The following is a 22758-nucleotide window of genomic DNA, read 5'->3' as shown; positions in this document are numbered from 1 at the left end:
TTTATTCCCATTTTAGGAGAGAATTTTTCTATTTCATTATCAAGTTTTATAGTTATTGACACTGAATAACTAAATAGATAAATTAACATGTCTTTGCTTTTACAATATACTCTTGGTCATATCTGGCTGGTAAATCCTTACTTAAAAAACCACAATAGGGCTTCCCTGGTGGCACAGTGGTTGAGAGTCCGCCTGCCGATGCAGGGGACACGGGTTCGTGCCCCGGTCCAGGAAGATCCCACATGCCGCAGAGTGGCTGGGCCCATAAGCCATGGCCGCTGAGCCTGCGCGTCCGGAGCCTGTGCTCCGCAACGGGAGAGGCCACAGCAGTGAGAGGCCCGCGTACCGAAAAAAAAAAAAAAAAAAAAAAAAAAAAACCACAATAATGTTTTAACACTGTTTGAGAGGCAACATATCTTAGTGGTATAATTACTCAAGCTTTGAAGTCCAACTGCCTAAATAAATCCTGGTATCCCCATCAACCAGCTGTGTGACCCTCGGCAACTTACTTAATCTCTCTGTGCCTCGGTTTTCTCAGATATAAAATTAGGATAGTAACAGTATCTACTTCATGAGGTTGTCATGAGGATTAACCAAGTTAATGCATGTAAAATGCTTACAGTGGTGTCTGCATACACAGGAAGGACAAGGCAAATACTAGTTATTATTCCTATAGGAAAATAGGATGTGGCTTTTTGGTGAGCATTCAAAAATAGGACTTCCAGGAGTACACTGAGTTGAAAAGTAGGGGCTGCTTGAAATTAGGTCTTCCTGTGAAAACAAAAAGACTTCTTTAAGGGAAAGACAGATGTGGACTGCACACTGTAAATCCCATCCTTCAGTGCTAACTCTCCCAAAATATTGCCTTAGTACAATTCCCTACCAAATTTATACTCCAGCCTAAGAGAGAACATTTTAAATGAGGGACTAGGTCAGCCACTTTGAAGTTCCAGGAAAATCAGAGAAATCTGCAGTTTTTACTATTTTTCCATCCTGCTACCCACATTAAACAGCCACATAAATTTGCTTCAAACTTTCCCCCAAGCACTCACCTCTGGACAGAGTTCAATTATAAGGAACAAGGTCACCAGAGACTATTTTAAGAAGTAGTTCTAATGAACGAACAAAAGGGAAGGGGTGTCTTTTTCAACTTGATCTACAGCATTTACCACTTGGAATCTTTTTCCATGTGTGCATGGCTACATACATATACACATAACACAGCTACATTTTTATTGAGTGCTATTTGATCCATTTGGAAAAAGCCTGTTTGTTGGGATTCATTTGGGAACTTAACCACAGACTTAAGCTGCTTCAGCTTGAAAAAGCTGGAGGAACCTTCCGGAACTACTTACTAGTGCTGTGCAAACCCCATCTGCTCCAGAGAGTCTCTGATGAATTTACCTGTGCTCACAAATGATACCATGGGGGCACACAAGGCTGTCCTGTACTCTCATCCCTCACCATCTTCCTCCTTCCAAAGAGTACAGGCAGACAACATCTAATTGTCTCTAAGACATCACAGAAAATGCACCCACGTGAACCTCATATTCTCTGCTATCCCTCCTATTACCCACTCATCCTCCCCAACGGGCAAAGACAACTCCGCTATATACATTCACAGCGGGCAGGTGATAAAAAGGGAAAGATGTGAACAATGCAAAAAAAACACCGATTTTAAAACATAAATTAGAACCCGACTAACATATTGATTTTTTTCATTCTATAAAGTGAATGCGATTGGAATCCCATCCTTGAAAACACCACTAAGATGCTGATACAGCATGATTAGTCTTCCATGCCTTGTTCTCTGATTGGCATCAGAGGAACAATCCCCCACTATCAATGCAGCCCTTAGGGCACACCTCCTCCAACCTCTATCCCCCCCTACCACACACACACACACACACACACACACACACACACACACACACACACACACGCACACCTAGACCAGCAAGAAGCGGGGCAGAAAGGGCGAGAAGTAGAAATGTGACACTGCCTAGCAGTGCAGGCAGCAGCATAGAAGGTCTGCTGCTCTGAGGAGGAGGGAGGCTTTGCCCAAGTGTTTCAAAGACCATTTTCATATGCAAAGGCCTAAAGACAGCCCTGTCCCAGCTATTTCTACTCCAAAAGTGCTTATGTATTTAGTTTATCAAACTTGTGTCCACCTCTTTAACAAAAATGCTTAAATATCAGATATTGGGCCTCTGACATCAAATATGCCAGGAATCTTTTAACTTTTCAAAACTAAAAAATAAAGTGTGTTATGTTTTATTCCAAAACAATACTTCTGATTCATCACTAGAAGGGCTTTGAAAACTTTTTCTGCAAGTTCACAGAGCAATCTGGGCAGATACACACAGTTTTGGTCACAGACATAATCTATGTCAAGTTCAAGATTTAAAAACCTGCCTAGGGAATTCCCTGGCAGTCCAGTGGTTAGGACTCCGTGCTTTCACTGCTGAGAGCCTGGGTTCAATCCCTGGTCGGGGAACTAAGATCCCGCAAGCCGGGCAGTGCAGCCAATGTAATTAATTAATTAAAACCAATTAGTTAATTTTAATTAATTAATTTTAATTAATTGATTAAAGATCTGCCTAAAAGTCAGAACAGCCCAATTCATTTAAGTTAAGAGGTTCAAATGACGATTATGATTGGAAACTGCTGTTCACTTGAAATGAGGCACAAAGAATCATGTTGATCAAGTAACATGTACAAATAAAACAATCTTAATTTAATGTTGGGCTGTGATGTTTCTAATTTAGAGATTTAAATTCGAATCAAGTATTACTTTTATATGATGCTTTTTTTTAATTGAGATTTTTATTGAGACAGTTGTAGACTCACCTGCAGTTATAAGAAATAACACAGGGGCTTCCCTGGTGGCGCAGTGGTTGAGAGTCCGCCTGCCGATGCAGGGGACACGGGTTCATGCCCCGGTCTGGGAAGATCCCACATGCCGCGGAGCGGCTGGGCCCGTGAGCCATGGCCGCTGAGCCTGCGCGTCCGGAGCCTGTGCTCCGCAACGGGAGAGGCCACAACAGTGAGAGGCCCGTGTACCGAAAAAAAAAAAAAAAAAAAAAACTGCCCAACAGTTTCCCAGAGTGGCCATTTTACATTTCCACCAGCAACATACAAGGGATCCAAATGCTGCATCCTCACCAGCATTTGGTGTTGTTACTATTTTTTACCTGATCAACTCTGGTAGTTGGACAGGGGTATCCCACTGTGGCTTTAACTTGCATTTACCATGCTCTTCTAAAGGGTATCAAAGTGTGAGCAACCTGAACCTTGCATCAATAAGATGGACTGGTGAACTTCGCTGGAGCACAAGATGCCAGCCCATCAGAACTATCCTGACCCCCTTAACTCTCTTTATTCCAGGTTCTTCAGTTCCTGATAGGAGACCAAAAGGAAGGCAGGGGAAGAGGAGAAACTTTTAAAAGTTTAACGAACAATAAGAGAGAAACTGTACTCTGTTTTTGTGGCAGTTGAGATAAAGCGAGACTAAATACTATGGCCTTTCTGATGGAATTAGGCCAGACTGAACTGGGTAGGCGAACTTGCCCTCGGTTCCCATTGCCCCCTGTGTTTATCCTGAACCACTTCTCAAAACAGGGCATAACCATCTCTCTGATAGGCTCCCTTAACAAATTAATATCCTGTCTTATTCATAATACAATAATGTAAGAATCTTACATGGTACCTAGCATATAGCAAGTGTTTCATAAACACTGGATAAATAAATGGTTAGAATAGTTGGATGGATAGATGGGTGGATGGATGGGTGGATGGATGGATGGATATGCTTCCCCAGATATTGGGGGTTTAACCTGGCAGTTATGACTAAGAACAAGAAATTAGCACCAAAATTTGGGGCTTTTTAGTCACTAATGTGAAAACTTGCTGATTTCCAAAGTCTCTGCTTGTACACCTAACCCCTTATGAACAGACTGCTTTGCCAATGCAGATAGGATTAAAAGGTGTTATTTCACACCTCACTGCCTACTGCCTGTTTGCACTCACAGGGATCTCTTACAATCTTGTGCTGGGGGAAGCCTCCAATAGTGCACAGCTGATAGGGTACAGGCACCAACCTTTGAAAGCAGACTCTTCGATAGAACCTGATTCCTGTCACCCCAGGGAAGACTTCCGAGAGATCAACAAATTCAGCTGGCGTGTTTCAAAGGCTGAAATCAGCACCCCTGAGAAAAGACCATGGACTTGTGGCCTTCTCTTTTGCAAACCTATATTCTTCAAATCTTCCTCATAGGGAGCCAGGACCCAGCCACAGGAAGAGCTGGCTGGCCATGGCCCCCTCACGCCATCTCTTCTTCCCTTCTACTTTAGCTTGCTCTGTGCTGTGGACAATGAGTGATAACAGGATGTGCCTGAGTGGTTCCCCTCATTGGCTCACCTCTGTAGGGAGGAACCAAAGTGCAAAGGCTTGGTGAACTGGACCAGACTTTGCTGTGTATTAATTCTTTTTGTACATCTGCCCAGAAACCACTCAGTGGGGGCACTGTTTGAGAAATAAATAAAATGAGTCAATCAATAACCCTATGCACTGCATAATTTATTGCATACTACATAGTCAACTGCAGCTGCTACTGAAAAGAAAATATATATATGTGTGTGTGTGTGTGTGTGTGGTGTGTGTGGTGTGTGTCTGGTGTGTGTGTGTGGTGTGTGTGTGGTGTGTGTGTGGTCTGTGGTGTGTATGTGTGTGGTGTGTGTGGTGTGGTGTGTGTGGGGTGTGTGGGGGGGTGTGGGGTGTGGGGGGGGTGTGTGTGGGGGGGTGTGTATCCCCACACAAACAAAAAGGGAAAATAACCAAAACCATCGCAGAGTCCACACAACAGCCTTCTAGCCTCCTTTTCCTGGGAGCAAAGCCCCGTGGGCCCAAACAAAGCCAATTTCATCCCTCCTTAGAGATGCAGTGATGGAGGTGGAAGAGTCTGATTCCAGGAAAACCATTAATGCATGAGATTCCTATTAGGTGTGTGGTTTTGATAATATGCTGGAAGGGAGCGCCTGTTTACCACGGCCTTCCAGAGGTTAGTTTACTTGTCTCAGCCAGCGCCATGGGGCCACGCTTTTCAGCCTGCGGCCAATGAGCTCAGCCAGCCAGGGCCCAGTGCTAATGATGCAGGTGCTGCCAGTCAGAGGTCAGGTGAGAACGCACCCTGTGGTCAGCAACAGCACCCAGCCTCGGCCCCCCAAGCGGCCAGCCTTCTCAAAAAGTTTGCACAGGGGTATTTTTGGTTCTGAGGGCAGGGAACGCAATGTCTCAGGTGGTGAGGGTGTTCAAGAAAGGAGGCGACTGTCTGACCCACCCCACATACGTTCCAATCATAACAAACCCCTAGCCAAAGCTCAGAGCCGTTACTCAGCCTCCCCTCCCTCCCAGGGCACTGCCCGCGATGTAGTCTTGCCAAATCCCAGAGAGAGCCCTACCCAGAGAAAAGGCGTTTAACCTTGGCCAAGGAGCTCAGTGGAAAGTTTTATTACTTGTCATGGCAAAAAAAAAAAAAAAAAGGAAGAAAAAGAAAATCTCACTTTTGAAAATAAACTCTTCTTTGCCTCTCTCTGGGAGGAGGTAGGGCCACAAAGGCAGAGACGGGATTAGATAGTAGATGAAGGCGGGAAGCATCCTTCAGCATTCAAGGGGTGTAACCACAAGAAGTGATAATGCCTAATCCTCTGCACAGCATCGTCCACAGTTCATGATGCCCCCCAGAATGGGGAAACAAAAGACAACTGCAAGCCAAATCTTCCACCCTGAATAAGTACCAAAAACATCCACCCAAATTAAGACCATGTGGAACACTCAGTCCAGGTGGTGAAAGCATGGAACTAATGAGGCCAAAGTTGTGGTTCATACTTACATAAGGACCAAGCGGACTCAGACAAAGAGCACACTGTGCCCCAGCCCGACCAGAACCCTGCCCACCAGCTGTTGCACAAATCAAACCTGTGGTCACAAAGAGATGGGAGACCACACACACACACACACACACACACACACACACACACACACACACACACGGCTCAGTGCGAACTCTGCCATGTTCCAAGAAAAATGCAAACAAAACCTCCTACTGAGTTTGGATAAGATGTGCTCTGCAGATAAAAAGACAAGTCCACCTATCCACCCATGCCTGGTAATGAGATACAGGAAGCTGAAATAAGCAGATGATTCCACTCCCTTCAAGGCACAGCTCACAAGCTACCTCCTCGGGGGCCTTCCCTGACACCCCCAGGCAGATATGGCCAGCTCCTCCCAGGATCCTGATCAGGATTTGGTTTCCTCTGTCACTTCTCACTCAGCTCCTGGGGGAGGGACTGTGTCTCCCCATCCTTTATCCCACAGCCCAGCTCAAGCTTGAAACAGGGTCAGAGAAAGACATGCAGGAGAAGAAGGTAGGTATGGCTGCACAGACAGCCTCTGCCCTCTGGGGTTTCAGAAGTTCTGACAGTCACCTCCTTTTTGAGCACCACAGAGGGAATGGCTCCCAGGAGCACACACAGACTGCAGTCGCGGCACACAGCAAAGGCCAGCAGACCCCAGCAGCAGCCACCTCTTACTTGGGTCTCATCGTATGCGGGCACAACCTTGAAAACCATCGGACTCTCACCACTACCCCAGGAAGCAAGCGGTACCGTCCCTGTTGTACAAATGAGGAGAAAGGCTTCAAGATATTAATTAACTGGCTTAAGACTGCATCACTAAAAAGTGACAAAGCCGGGTTTCAGCCAGGAGCTCTTAGCCACCCTGAATGTGGACTCCTAACAGGAAGAGACTTAACTCAAAGTTACAAGCAAATTAACCATAGGAACATCTATATCCTAACCTAGGTAGGTTTCTGATGGTGGTAGGTGCAAAACAGGGGCTGAAAACGGAGGAAATTTGGAAAGAGGGAGGAATATCAGTCCATGAGCAGAGGGTGAATCTACATCTTGCACTGTTGACTGGGGCTATATCTACTCCAAGAGAAGGGGGGAATTGGTTCTTGCAGACAAGAAAACCTTCCTCTATGCATAAAGCACAGGCAGATACACAGTACATAAACAGACAGTACATCTGTGGTATTAAAATGTCATAAAGAGGAAGTGACAATTGGGGAAAAATAGCTAAAAATGCTCCTGGGGGAGAAATAATGAAAAAAAAAAAAAGCTAGAGAAACACTGATCTACAGGAAGCAAACAACAGGTAGCAAGACAAAGAGTGGGAAGCAAAGGAGACCAGTCAGATGGGGCCATGTTGGGCCTGATGCACATGGCAGAACGGTGAGCAAGGCAGGGGATGAAAACTCAGTGTGCCCAGGGCAGCCTCATCTTTCCTTCTCCCTGCCACACCATTCTTCCACATGTTCAGTGAAAAATATATCACATACCAAACACAGGGAAAGGAATATTTATAAAGTTTGTAAGGTATAAAGAATAATGAAATAACACCTGCATACCTAGCACCAGCTTAAGAAAGATAAAGCTATCAGTGCTTTAAAGGGCCCCTGAGCATATGTCAAATACATCTCAATTTTTAAAATGTCAATTATACCTCAATAAAAATAAATAAATAAATAATCAAAGCAAAAACAAACAAACCAAAAAAGGGCTCTGATTATCTCTCCTCTGATTCTTTTTTCAGTTTTTTTTTTTTTTTTTTTTTTTGGCTGCGTTGGGTCTTCGTTGCTGCGCGCAGGCTTTCTCTAGTTGTGGTGAGCGGGGGCTACTCTTCGTTGCGGTGCACGGGCTTCTCATTGCGGTGGCTTCTCTTACTGCAAAGCACGGGCTCTAGGTACACGGGCTTCAGTAGCTGCAGCACGTGGGCTCAGTAGTTGCAGCACACAGGGCCTAGAGCATGCGGGCTTCAGTAGTTGTGGTGCACAGGCTTAGTTGCCCCATGGCATGTGGGACCTTTCTGGACCAGGGATTGAACCCATGTCCCCTGCATTGGCAGGCGGATTCTTAATCTCTGTGCCACCAGGGGAATCCCTCTCCCCTCTGATTCTATCTCCCCAACCAGATATGACCACTATCCTGAATTTATTTTCATGGCTATCTCATCTTTGTGATCATACACATGAATGTATCATTTAGTCTGTACAGCTCTATGTGCATAGGACCATATCTGGTAGATTCCTCTGCAACTTGCCTTATTAGCTCAATGTCATGATCCAGAAATTCAGCCACGTTGACAATTACAATTATAATTCATTCCTTTCCATGGAATAAATTCACTACAATTCATCCATTTCCCCATAACGAATATTTGGATTGCCTCTGGCTCTTTGTTACTACAATCCCATTGCTGCAATGAACGTCCTGGCTCACGTCCCCTGATTGGCAGAGAAGAGCTTCTGCAGGGAACATGTCCGAGTTAGCACTGGTAGCTGTGGACTTCGTACCTCTTTGACTTCTCTAGGTAATGAAATACAAAGAAGCCATACCAACACATACTCACAACCACTCTGTATGAGTTCAGGTGGCCAGTACTTGATATCATCAGGGGATTTTTGTTTTGTTTTATCTTTGCCAAACTGAAAGCATGAAATTGTATCTTGTAGTTTTAAGGTACATTTGCTTGACTACTAATGAAGTTGAACACATTTTCATAAGTTTATTGGTCATTTCTGTTTCCTCTTCTGCAAATTCCTTTTCCCATATTGAGCCCTTTTTCTATTGGGTGACTTGTTTTTTCCTTTTGAAATTTCTTTATATATTCCAATACCAAACCTCTGTCAGGTTGCAAATAACTTCTCAATTAGTGACTTGCCTTTTCACTTTCTTCATTGTGTTTCTGGATACATACAAAGATGTACATTGATTATTATACATTGATAAGTTCTTGGTTTTAATGTGGTTAAACTTATCAATTTTTTCCTCTACAAGTTATACTTTTTGTGTCTTAATTAAGAAATCTTTCTCTACCCTACCGTCAAGAAGTATTCTCCTCCTACATCATGCTTTCTAAAAGTTTCATACTCTTTTTTTTTTTAAGTCCTTTTTTTTTTCTGGCTGCATTGGGTCTTCGTTGCTGCACACGGGCTTTCTCTAGTTGTGACGAGTGGGGGCTACTCTTCGCTGAGGTGCGTGGGCTTCTCTTGTTATGAAGCATGGGCTCTAGGTGTGTGGGCTTCAGTAGTTGTGGCACAAAAGCTCAGTAGTTGTGGCTCTCGGGCTTCGCTGCTCTGCGGCATGTGGGATCTTCTTGGACCAGGGATCGAACCTGTGTCCCCTGCACTGGCAGGCAGATTCTTAACCACTGCGTCACCACGGAAGTCCTATTTTAAGGACTTAATTCACCTTGAAAATGATTATGAATGGTATGAGGTAAGTATTCATTTCTTTTTAATATGACTCAACAATTGTGTCAGCACTGTTTATTGAAGTTTATCTTTTCCATGCAGATCTGAAATGCCACATCTGTCAAAATCAAGTTTCCATCTATGTACAAGTATTTTCTAAACTCTATTCTGTTACATTGGTCTATTTATCTATCCTGGTGCCAATACAACAATGTCCTAATTATTATATCTTTATTAAGTCATAGTATCTGGTAGGGTGCATACTCTGATTTTGGTATCAATGTTATGCTCTCTTCTTCATAAAATGAATGTTCCCTCTTTTTCTATTTTCTGAAAAAGCCTGGAAAAGATTTAAATAACTTGTGCCTTGAATGTTTGGAAGAAGTGGTGTGTTAGACTATTATTTTCTTTACAAATAGATTTTTAACTACTTATTCAACTTCTTTTCACGGTTATAGTACTATTCAGTCTTTCTATTTCTTCATGAGTCAGTTTTGGTAAGACACATTTTCCTTTTTTTTTTTTATTAATTTATTTATTTATGGCTGTGTTGGGTCTTCGTTTCTGTGCGAGGGCCTTCTCCAGTTGTAGCAAGTGGGGGCCACTCTTCATCGCAGTGCGCGGGGCCTCTCACTATCACGGCCTCTCCTGTTGCAGAGCACAGGCTCCAGACGCGCAGGCTCAGTAATTGTGGCTCACGGGCCCAGTTGCTCCGCAGCATGTGGGATCTTCCCAGACCAGGGCTCGAACCCGTGTCCCCTGCATCGGCAGGCAGACTCCCAACCACTGCGCCACCAGGGAAGCCCCAGACACATTTTCTAGAAATGTGTCTGCTTTGCCAAAGTTTTCAAAATTATTGTCATAAAGTTGTGCAAAATATCCTCTTACTATATTTTTTCATCCTCTTTTCCACACCTACTATTGGTTATTTGTGCATTTTTTTCTTGACCAATCATGCCACTGATTGTTTCATTAATGTCTACTCTTATTTTTGTTCTTTCCTTCGTTTCTTTTTTCTGTTCTTTTCTAATTTCTTAAGTTGTATGCTTAGCTCATTAATTTTCAGCTTTTCTTTTGTTTTAATAGTAGCATGTAAAGTTATGCACTTACATAAACTTAAAATTATCCAAGTAGCACCCTACAAGTATTGATATGTAATATATTTTTCATTCATTTCTAACTATTTTCTAATTTCCAATATGATCTCTTTTTTTACCTATTATTTTAAAGTTTGCTTTCTTTTTTAATTTCTAAATGAATTAGAGTTTTCAGGTCATTGTGTTACTGGTTTCCAACTTAATTACACTGGGATTAGAGAAGGTAACCTATTTAAAACACAGCCTTTGAAATTCATTGAAAATTACTTTATGGTTAAGATGTGGTCAGTTTTTATAAATATTCTATGTGTTCTTTAAGAGGATGTGAATTCTCCAGTTGTTAGATGTAATCATTTACGTTTCTTTTTTTTTTTTAAACCTTCAGTGGATTCCTGCTTCCCAAACTATAGTATTTAAGATCCTTCATAGCCCGCTTATAAGCTACCTTTTTATTTATTTATTTATTTGACTGTGCCAGGTCTTAGTTGCGGCATGTAGGATCTAGTTCCCCGACCAGGGATCGAACCCAGGCCCCCCGCATTGGGAGCGCAGAGTCCCAGCCACTGGACCGCCAGGGAACTCCCCATTTACGTTTCTTATATCAAGCTTATTAATTGTATTATTTGCTTTCTTCTATCTGATATATCAATTAGTGATAAAATTATGTTAAAATCTCTCCCTAAAATCACATATGTATCTATTTATCTTTATGGTATTGATCAACTTTTGCTTTCTGTATTTGGAAGCAAAATAAACAAACTTAGAATTATAATATCTTCCTAATGAAATGAACTTTTTATCATTAAACAAGAACCCTCTTTGTCACAAATAATGTTCTTTGCCAGCTGTTAATGAAAATGCACTAGTATCTAGGTGGACGTGACAAAGATGAGTCTTATATTTGCTGGAACACCTTTTTCCATCCTTTCATTTTCAAACACTCTGTGTCCTTGTGTCCTTCCATTTTAAGTATATCTTGCTAGGAAGCACCCCTGTGGATGCTGTTTCATTTCTTTGTTTATTTTTCTTTTTTTCTGTTTTACTTTTATCCAGTCTGACAATCCTTTTCTGGGGCTGGTGGGTGGATTGGGTCCATTCACACTGATTGTGACTACTGATATATTTGCATTTATTTCTGCCATTTCTTTGGTGCTTCCTCTTTGTCCTACCTTTTCCATGTTTCATCCTTACTTTTTTTTTTTTTTTTTTTTTTTTTTTGCGGTATGCGGGCCTCTCACTGCTGTGGCCTCCCCCGTTGCGGAGCACAGGCTCCGGACGCGCAGGCTCCGGACGCGCAGGCTCAGCGGCCACGGCTCACGGGCCCAGCCGCTCCGCGGCATATGGGATCCTCCCAGACCGGGGCACGAACCCGTATCCCCTGCATCGGCAGGCGGACTCTCAACCACTTGCGCCACCAGGGAGGCCCTCATCCTTACTTTTTAATGAAATTTCTAACAAATGAAGCCCACCATTTTTTAAATGTATTTTATTGAAGTACAGTTGATTTATAATGTTGTGTTAATTCCTGCTGTACAGCAAATTGATTCAGTTATACATATATATACATTCTTTTTCATACTCTTTTCCATTATGGTTTATCACAGGATACTGAATATAGTTAGGACTTTGTTGTTTATCCATTTATATATAATAGTTTGCATCTGCTAATCCCAAACTCTCAATCCATCCCTCCCCCACTCCTCTCCCCCTTGGCAACCACAAGTCTGTTCTCTATGTCTGTGAGTCTGTTTCTGTTTCATAGATAAGTTCATTTGTGTCATATTTTAGATTCCACATATAAGTGACAGCATATGGTATTTGTCTTTCTGACCTACTTCACTTAGTATGATCATCTCTAGGTCCATCCATGTTGCTGCAAATGACATTATTTCATTTTTTATGGCTGAGTAGTATTCCACAGTATATATGTGCCACATCTTCTTTATCCATTCATCTGTCGATGGACATTTAGGTTGCTTCCATGTTTTGGCTATTGTGAATAGTGAGAAGCCCACCATGTTTTAAAAGGAGGAAAAGAAAAAGAATACTACTATCTCATCAACCCTACTTTACAGAAAATGATAAATTAACATTCAGTGGTGAAAAGCCTTTCTAAGGTCAGAAAGCTAACAAATGAGAAAGCCCAGGACCTAATCCATCATCCAGCACTCTTCCACTCCACGAGAGCTGACCCTTTCCCACAGCAGCAGTAGTGAGACTGGCTGAATTTCACAGATACTCCTCAAAATAGTTCATCTTCCCCCCCACAGAGATAGAGAACACAAGTATTAAGCTATTTATTTTACAGATGGGAAAACTAAGACCTAAGGGCAGTAAGTCATTTACCTAGGGGCAGAGAAACTTCGTGTTAGAAACAAAAATGTTAAATTTCTAGAAACATTGATGTCTTAGCAAATACCAAACAAATTTGTGGAAGAAAAGAAACACACTAACGAAGGCTGAGGTGGATATATTCATAACTAGTTTAAGAATACAAAAAAATGGATTACTTATTATTAGGTTTGCTCAGAAGGTTATATAAAATTGAATGAAGGTGATCAAAAGGTACAAACTTCCAGTTATAAGAAAAATAAGTACTAAGAATATAATGTACAACATGATGACTATGGTTAACACTGCTGTATGGTATACTTGAAAGCCACTAAAAGAATAGAATAGATCCTAAAAGTTCTCATGACAAGGAAAACACATTCTTTTCTTTTTTCTCATTTTTTCTTTGTATCGATATTAACTAAGCTTATTGTGGTAATCATTTCACAATAGGTGTATGTTAAGTCATTATGCCGTATACCTTACTTATACAGTGCCATATGTCAATTACATCTCAATAAAACTGAAAAAAAGGAAGTTGTATGAAATTTTAAAATATATTCAGATCTGACAGCATCTAAAATTTTTAATTTTTTGCTACTTTAGAAGATGGAAACTTGAGTACAAAAAAGTCATCATTATCATATTTAAAACAAAGAAAGTTGGTGTGCTACTGGGATTTTCTGTATTCCAGGATGAGAAGCAGGCCCAGAAAGTACCGATTTTCAGGAAAGAGCTGAAAAATAGCCCAAGTCCGATGACATCTCTAAGCACATGGCACTGCTTTCTCAGTTCACGTCCGGGTCTCTTGAGCCCAGAGGCTCCTGCTTCTTCTGTCCCTTCAGTTACTTCACCTCCATGAACCTCTAAGAATCAAACATTTCTCCTGGGTTGACTTCCAAGTCTATTTTTGGCTGTGCTTTGTTTTTACTGGGTAGAATTCCAAGCACAGACTCATTTTTTTTCAGATTAGGAAACCACAGAGGCAAGATGCATATATGAGAGGATGTTGGACAAAGCCTGGCCCCTACACTAGAGAAAGATGCTCCTGGCACTATCTCAGGCCCCGTATTAGCTACAATATAAAGAGGTTCTCAATCCCACCTCTTGAAAAAGCACTTGTCAAACATCTGCTTGGAAGAATCTCTTGTTCTCAAAACCAGGCCAAGGAAACAGCAAAATACTAGAATTCTGATCTACAACAGCTACTGTAGCATAAATTACTTGACATGAAAATCATTCCCACTTCTTAATGAAATCATTCTCTTTCTTCTGAACTGAAATCACATGGATTCTCAACAGGTGGTTTTTATAAGATCATTTGATTAAGAATGGTCTTAAAGAATAACATTTGAAGTTAGTTTTAGTCTAAAACCTTCATATTCATTGGTTTGAAAAACGACTTGGAGGAAGTAAGCACAGGATAAGCATGTATGAAATTTTTATCTTATCAACATCATTAACAATTTATCTTATCTTTATCTTTTATTTTTATCTTTTTATCTGATAATTTATCTTATTGACCAGTAACAATTCTTTCTCATCTTTTCCAGTCTTCCAAGGCTAATATCCATGTCTCCTGATTTCCTAGCTCAGGTCTCTTTCTTCACAAAAAGCAAAGGAGAAAGAAGCTTAAATGGAAATGATGCACATAACCGTACCTTCCTTGCCAGCAGGTTGGCTACTTGAGACACACCCATGTGGCCAAGGAGAAGCCACACCAGCCGCTGCTTGCCCCACTCCATCCAGAAGCTCCACTCAAAGTCTGTTGGGTCCTAAATCGGCCAAAACAGCAGTTTATCAGAGGGATCTTGGTACGTGTTTGAGGCAGAACACAAACTCCAGTTAAGAAGAAGGCCAATGTGAGTCCAAATGCTATAAAACGGCATTTACACAACATTTGCAGCATCTACCCCACCACACACTGCACCTACTTATACACTCCCCTCCAGCTTAGCTGGTTTCATTGCCATTCCCCACTGAGTGTCTTTGTTAAAGCTGATCCCCCAACCTCTGGACCCTCTATGGGATAGAAACGATTATTGACCCCACGTTATAAAATATGAAACAGAGACTTAAAGAATTCAGTTCATTTACCCAGTGTCACATAGATAGTACAAATAACAACTTAGGTTATCTCAGTTTCATCACCCAGATGCTTTCACCAGCAAGAGAAATGTATGCTGGACACTAATAAAATTGTGTAAGGTCAGTCATGTTAAATCTTGCTGTCACTTACAGGTAGGAGGATAATTTGATAGAGAAATTAACTAATTCCCTATAAGATTACAAGGAAAGATGAAAGATATACTTCCCTTCACCTTGGGAAGCTATGTCCATCAGTGCCCTTTGTCTGCATCTGTACCAGGCTCTGTGTCTATATGGCTCCCTGACAGGGGCAGGTGAAAAACCTCTGGCAAGACTGGACCCGTGGACACCTGCGGGCTCACACCTAAAAGCCTCGGCCTCAGGAGCTCTGGGGAGATCATGGCAGCCAAGCTGAGCATGGAGGGAATAAGCACAGTGATTCGACACTCTCAAACGGATAATGCGGGCTTGGCCCATGAGCATCTCGGCACCACCAGGATGGAATGCAGATTTGAGGCCCTCAGAATTTTCTAGCCAAATCGTGTGGGTGACGAAGGAATCCCCCACTGACTATTGATCTATCGATACTGAACATCTCATCAGTCTCTACAAGTGAAACTTTGAGTCAAATTTTTAATTGGGTTTAAAGGAAAATAGGATTTTTTTCATTTTTTTTCTCTCTTTGTTTTGCACCTGAGGAGTGAGGGGCAATTTCATACAAGTTACACATATTACAAAACTCTTTTTTCAGAAGGTAAAATATAGATTGAAGTGATCTTGATTCATATCAGACTATGGATGTAAAGGTAGCAAATGTAGCAGCTAAGGCTGCAGATTCATCTTGGGTTTGGATTCCAGATCTATCTACATACTGGCTGTGATGACCTTGAGTGAGATACTTCACCTTTCCACTGTCTGCTCATATGATAACAGGACTGATTTTCTAGGAATTTGTGAGGTTTAACTGAAAATACATGCATATCAAAATTTTAAAACCGTACCCGGCACACAGTACTCACTAAAAATTGTTACTTGCCACTAACTGCTAGTCCCATGTGCTTTCCATCCTGTGTTAACCAGCTAAGATTGTATCACACTTTACATGTTGCCTCTTGTTAAAAAAAAAAAAAAAAAAAAAAGTTTTTCTATTTTCCAAATGAAGAAAGACAGCAGTACTGTGCTTCTCAAACAGCACGTTTTCCCCACAACCAAGATCCTGATACACACACAACCTGCTCATAGAGCCCCCATCCCATGAAAATCATAGATCTGGTCCAATTCCTTCCATTCAAAGACTGACTACATCAGAGCCCAGGATGTGCCCACGCTGCACACCCAGGCAGCAGCAGAGCAGAGAACTCAAATCGTTAACCGGGCTTTATCCCTGTTCCAGAGCTCACTTCCTCATCTTAAAAATGTCAAATTAGTGGAGAGTCAATCAACTGATTAAAGGCGCAAAGGTCATGTGATGAGGCCATGCTAGTAAAATGCCACTTTGTAACATGGATGCAGACACTAAAAACCAAGATTGAATTTTTTTACCCCCCTCAAAATAAAAATCCCAACATTTTAGCTTTCTAAATATAAATAATGTTTTTGAACATTCAGAATTACATTAGAATTCATCACCTCAGACTTATACCTATGTTTCAAAACTTTTCCAAGTTTAATTTCTAGGGGAGAAAAATGAAATAATATTTCATAACATTCAAGAAACCAAAAATCCTTCATGCTTCATCCTAAGGCCCAGAACTACTGAAAACCCTGTGCTGGTAAAATCCCATCAACAGGGCTTCCCTGGTGGTGCAGTGGTTAAGAATCCACCTGCCAATGCAGGGGACACAGGTTCGAGCCCTGGTCCGGGAAGATCCCACATGCTGTGGAACAACTAAGCCTGTGCGCCACAACTACTGAGCCTGCGCTCTAGACCCCATGAGCCACAACTACTGAGCCCGTGTGCCAAAACTACTGAAGCCCACGTGCCTAGAGCCTGTGCTCTGCAACAAGAGAAGCCACCGCAATGAGAAGCCCGTGCACCTCAACAAAGCGGAGTCCCCGCTCACCACAACTAGAGAAAGCCCGTGCACAGCAATGAAGACCCAACGCAGCCAAATATAAGTAAATTAAATAAATAATTTTTTTTAAAAAATCCCATCAACCAAACTACATAGTCTCTCATCACTAATTATTTCAGAAAAGAGCCATTTAAAGGAAATAAAAACACTTTTCTTATGTCTATTCTTCTCCATTTAAAATATTTACCTAAAGGAAATAACCAGACAGAAAAGCTGAATTAATGAATAGAAGATGGCCAATAAGTAGCAGTTACTGATTTGGGGAAGAAAAATGTTGACTTGCCTGATTCCATAAGCAAAAGCCTTATAGACCCTGAGCTCACTCATTTCAAGGTAAATCTTAAAGTCTCAAATCAAGAACAACTTTTTCATGTTCTGTTACCTCCCCATTTCCTTTCTCGATCCTGTAATTCTTAGTCAATTAGAAGCCTCTTCTTTGGTTCTGTAAGGAAGTCAAATATAAACCGGGGATAAATTCTAGCTGGACAGAGCCAGGAAGGCTCCCCTGTGGAGAAAGAGGAGCCTGAAATCCAAGATTCACATCCAATCTTCTACATCAGCACTTCTCAAACCTCAGTGGACACACAAATCACCTACAGATTTTGCTAAAATGCAGATTCTGATCCAAGAAGTCTGGGATAGGGCCTGGGATTCTGTCTTTCATCAAAGCTCTCAGGGGATGTCATGCTGCTGGCCTGGGGACCACATTTCAAGTAGTAGAGACTGACATCATCAATCATGATTCCCTACATTGTTCATAAGCCCAGAGAATCCTTAACAGCTCACATCACCCCATGCCATTCCCAGGCAGGGACACACTAAAGCTGACCACCTAATATTCACAAACAGAGCAACCATCAGCCTGCTCACCATGGAAAGCTCTGAGCGCCTAAATGTGAGAATTTAATAAACTGAGTGAGTTAAGCATGGTTATTCATTCTGAGGCTTTCAGTGTGCAATGAGGCAAGAACAGAGAACTCTAAGGATATGATGATTCTGGGTCTCTTAAATAGTGACTAACTTCCTGGTGAAACATTATTTCTCCTACTCTTAACAAGGAAAAGGACCTGGGCCTCTTTTCCCATAGAGAGCAGAGTTCTACACTAGGTATGGGGGGGAGGAAATGCAGAATTCCTCACCCTGGAGGAGGTCATGGTACCAACACTAACTCCCTAGACTCTGAAAACCACTGCAAAGCAAGACAGGTAACAGTGGTGTCATTCATGTACATATACTAGAGATACAACTGAGACCTTTCCTTTTTTTTAATCCATGTTACAGATGAGTTAACTGGAGGTCAGAGCAGGCAAAACTAGAGGTGGCAGAGCTGGGTTTCAAACCCAGTCCTGTCTGATACCAAAGAGGAAGCCCTTTTCCAAGATGTTTCTACTCGTGCTGACGCTCTACCTGGATTCCCCCACCATTCCCAGACACATACACACCCCCCACTATCCGACCAAATTGTTTCCAACCCCAGGGATGTCTCCTTAATGCCCCATATCCACAGACATGTCAGCTCCAGTGTGAAGCCTTCTCCACCCTTCCAGGTGGCCCTCACTGCAACCCTTTCTCTGTCAATTCACAACTCAATTCTAACACTTTTACGATAGCACATTTTACTATAGCATATTTAGTATAGCACTTTTCATTCTAGCTATTTCATGTATTTTCTCTCTAGAGGGAAAAAATAGTAAGTTCCTGAGAGCAAAAACCTTGACTTAAACACAAATTCCTATCATGATTACCCAACCATCAGTAGGCCTTTAAAATGGTGGGGAAGTGAAATCAGGTGACCTAAGTTCTCATCACATTTCTCCCCCTGTGTAAACTTGGACAAGTCACTTAACTATCTGGCCCTGAGCCTTCCTGTATGTAAGATGAAGGGCAGATTGCTTTCAAAGGGTGGAAAAAAAGTTATTTTTTTCCTAAAGGAAAAAATACTAAAGGAAAGAAATACTAAGAGAACAGCTAGTCACAAGCCTACAGACAGCGTCCTGACTGAGTGCCTATCATTTGGGGGGTAGAGGGAAGAGATCCCCCCTCACACTCTCATGTCACCAACCCAGGCCTCCAAGTTCCACATCCACACTGTCAGCCTGTTCTGTTCCAGCAAGTTCCCCAGTCATCCAGCCTCTTCCCCAGACTGGGAAGAAACTACAGCATACAGTCTGACTATGTGCTATGATTCTGCCTATAGCGAGATAAGAAAAGGAAAACTATCCTCAGAAAGGTTAAATATCACATCCAAGGTCCCACAGCTAATATATGACAGAGCTCGACTTTAAAGCCCCAGGTCCTCAGGCTGCAGAGTCTGTGTCTCATGTAATAAAATATATGTAACATACAATTTATCATCTTAACCATTTTTAAGTGTGCAGCTTAGTGGCATTAAGTACATTCACGCTGTTATACAACCATCACCACCATCCACCTCCAGAGCTCTTTGTTTTGTAAAACTGAAATTCTGTACCCATTAGACAGTAACTCCCCGTTCATACCTCACCCCCACCCCTGACAACCACCATTCTACTTCTGTCTCTATGGATGTGACTACTCTGGGTACCTCATGTAAGTGGAATCATACGGCATTTGTCCTTTTGTGTCTGGCTTGTTCCAATTGACACAATGTCCTCAAAGTTCATCCATGCTGCAGCATACTGCAGAATTCCCCTCCTTTCTGAGGCTGAATAATATTCCACCACTGTATGGATATCCCACATTTTATTTATCCATGCATCTGTCAATGGACATTTGAGTTGCTTCCACTTCTTGGCTGTTGTGAATAATGCTGTTAAGAACATGGGTGTGCTGAAGGTTTACCTTTTAGTATTTTGAATTTTAAATGATTTCCTAATGTTGCCAAATTATTTTTTTTTAACATGTGTACTCATATCTGGCGGTTCAAATCTCTTTCAAAATCATCTAGTACTTCAAGGGCAGAAAGTTAAAAGAAAAAACTCCTGGCAAATGAAGATCTTATGTTGCCAACTCACCACTGAGTAAATTTTCCCTCATTCTAGCCATGAATTCCCATCAGCCCTGAAGCTCACCAGATGACAGCACCCTCACTCCTGGCCTCTGAGCTGGAGTCCTGCAGTGTTATCACAGGGGGATGGCCAAAACTCTCCTTCTCTGCTTTTTTCCTGCATTCCTCAGACCACGTTGAATTAACATTGGCTGAAGATAACAATCCCATGGCTAATATGGCCAGGCCACTGGACTCAAATGCTGTTAAAGCACCCGGTAACAAGTACAACCCCAAGGCACCTACCAAGACACCCCAAGGGAGGCTGAGAAAGTCATCCCACAAAATCAGTTACACCAAGTCCACCACTAGTTTTTTAACCCAGACTCTCCCAAGACCTTGCCTACTTTCCAGTAAAGCACTGCTCTTACCAGCAGCTGCAACTTTAACTCACATATTATTAGAAGGTTATTTGCCAGGATTTAACAGAACTGAAACTCCACAACTTAGGGATTCTGAAAAAGCTTGAGTTTGGGGGAATTTGTTGTTTTGCTGCTGTTGGTTTAAGGTAAATTCACATAGCATAAAATTAATCACATTAAATTCAACTCAGTAGAGCTTCCCTGGTGGTGCAGTGGTTGAGAGTCCACCTGCCGATGCAGGGGACATGGGCTCGTGCCCCGGTCCAGGAAGATCCCACGTGCCGCAGAGCAGCTGGGCCCGTGAGCCATGGCCGCTAAGCCTGCGTGTCCAGAGCCTGTGCTCCGCAACGGGAGAGGCCACAACAGTGAGAGGCCCACGTACCGCAAAAAAAAAAAAAAAATTCAACTGAGTGGCATCTACACTTCCAGGGTTGTGTAACTACCACCTCTATCTAGTTCCAAACATTTCCATCACCCCAAAAGGAAGCTCTGTACCCATTAATTGGTCACCCCTCCTCCCCCAGGCTCTGACAATCATGAATCTGCTTTCTATCTCTATGGATTTAGCTACTCTGGGTATTTCATATAAATGGAGTCCTGCAATGTGTGACTTGGCTTCTTTTACTCAGCATAATGTTGCTAAGGTTGATCCACATTGTAACACGTACGAGTACGTCTTTCTTTGTTATGGCTGAATCATATCCCATTATAGGGATATACCACATTCTGTTTATCTATTCATCCATTAATGGATATTTCAGCTGTTTTCCCTTTCGTCTACTGTGACTAATGCTATAAGTATCTGTGTACAAGTGTTTGTTAAAATACCCATTTTCAATTCTTTTAGGTCTATACCTAGGAGTAGTCCTGTTGGGTCATATCACGATCTATGTGTAATGTTCTGAGCAACCCACAAACTGTTTTCCACAGTGGCTACACCATTTTACATTCCAAGTTTGAGTTTTTAAGGCCAAAAAAAAAAAAAAAAAAGTCTTCCTAAACTAACCCTCTGCCCACAGGGAGTTTTACTAGCATCACAGAGAACTCAGCTCTTTCAACAAGGCCTCTTGCTGCTCTGAGCCTGCTTACCTCCTTGGGCAGACACTTGAGGAATCTGCTGTTTTAACATTCCAATTTCATCCTGGGGGCAAACGTCAGCAATGGCTGGAAATAAGGGGGTAAAAATTGGCTTTGGGATATATCTTATTACATAAAGTGCTCCCTGAAAAGTTAATCCTGTCAGTCTGCAGGATTTTGCATCTGAATTTTTTAAATTCAGTAATTCTTTCGGTTTGTTTGAAAGAATTATTGTTTTGTTAAGATCGATACAAAGGCTAAAATGGCTATTTACTTAATGATGAAATCTGCTCTGACTAGCAAATTTATGACCATCCATAAACGCGATCAGGAACTGAAAGAACGTGATAGAAATCTCCTGGGTGCAGACAGTCTTGGCTCAGTACCCACCAGAAGGAGGGTTCAGGACCTTAGAATCGTAAAATTCAATTCCTCAGGGTTCAGGAAGAGCTGCAGCCTAACTGGAATGTTCAGCTACTTCCACTGACTCCATAGAGTTAAATCTGACCTTCATTTCTACACTCTTGTGGGGCCTTGAAGGGAGCACGGGTGGAGATTCCCACAGAGTTAACAGAGGGAATTAACATCACTGACGAGGAGATCGTGGGCTTTAACATCCCTCCCAGTAAAGGACAGCAAGAACACAGAGGAAAGTGATTGTAATGGATGGCCTCAGAGGAAGGCCTGCCTGCTTCCCGGAGATAATATTGTCACCTCGAATTTGTGTCTATCACAATGCAGGGAAAGTGACCTTATTCTCGAAGTGGCTGGATGGAGCCAGTGGTGTGCTGTGTGTGGCAGAGACTGGACTGTGCTCACGTTCAGGAGAGCCAGGCTTGAGTCTCAGTTCTGTCACCTACCCTTATGTGACCTCAGGCTGGTCAGTCCTCCTTTGTATAATTAGAATTTTTTAAAATTTATTTTATTGAAGTATAGTTGATTTACAATGTTAATTTCTGCCGTATAGCAAAGTGACTCAGTTATACATATATCTATGTGTGTGTGTGTGTATATATATATATATATATATATATATATATATATATAATTTTTCATATTCTTTCCCATTATGGTTTATCACAGGATACTGAATATAGTTCCTGTGCTATACAGGAGGACCTCATTGTTTACCCATTCTATATATAATAGTTTGCATCTACCAATCCCAAACTCACAGTCCATCCTTCCCTCCCACCTCTCTGGCAACCACAAGTCTGTTCTTTATGTCTGTGAGTCTGTTTCTGTTTTGTAGATAAGTTCTTTTGTGTCATATTTTAGATTCCACATATAAGTGATATCATATGATATTTGTCTTTGTCTGACTTACTTCACTTAGTATGATAACCTCTAGGTCCATCCATGTTGCTGCAAATGGCATTTATATAATTA

General features: G+C 41.9%; 1 protein-coding gene across 2 annotated transcripts in view; it reads right to left on the bottom strand.

The window, feature by feature from the left end:
- The window catches only part of HHAT (hedgehog acyltransferase), a 363504-nt gene that overhangs the window by 283990 nt on the left and 56756 nt on the right, over window positions 1-22758 (bottom strand). For both annotated transcript variants that reach the window (XM_060088397.1, XM_060088396.1), the window contains exon 4: window positions 14404-14517. In XM_060088397.1, coding sequence (XP_059944380.1) covers window positions 14404-14517 — 114 coding nt within the window. The remainder of the gene's footprint in view (window positions 1-14403; window positions 14518-22758) is intronic.

This window comes from Mesoplodon densirostris, chromosome 2 (genome assembly GCF_025265405.1).
Source record: "Mesoplodon densirostris isolate mMesDen1 chromosome 2, mMesDen1 primary haplotype, whole genome shotgun sequence".
Taxonomy (NCBI): domain Eukaryota; kingdom Metazoa; phylum Chordata; class Mammalia; order Artiodactyla; family Ziphiidae; genus Mesoplodon; species Mesoplodon densirostris.
The sequence above is the reverse complement of the archived record's forward strand: the minus strand, read 5'-3'. Positions and strand labels throughout refer to the sequence as shown.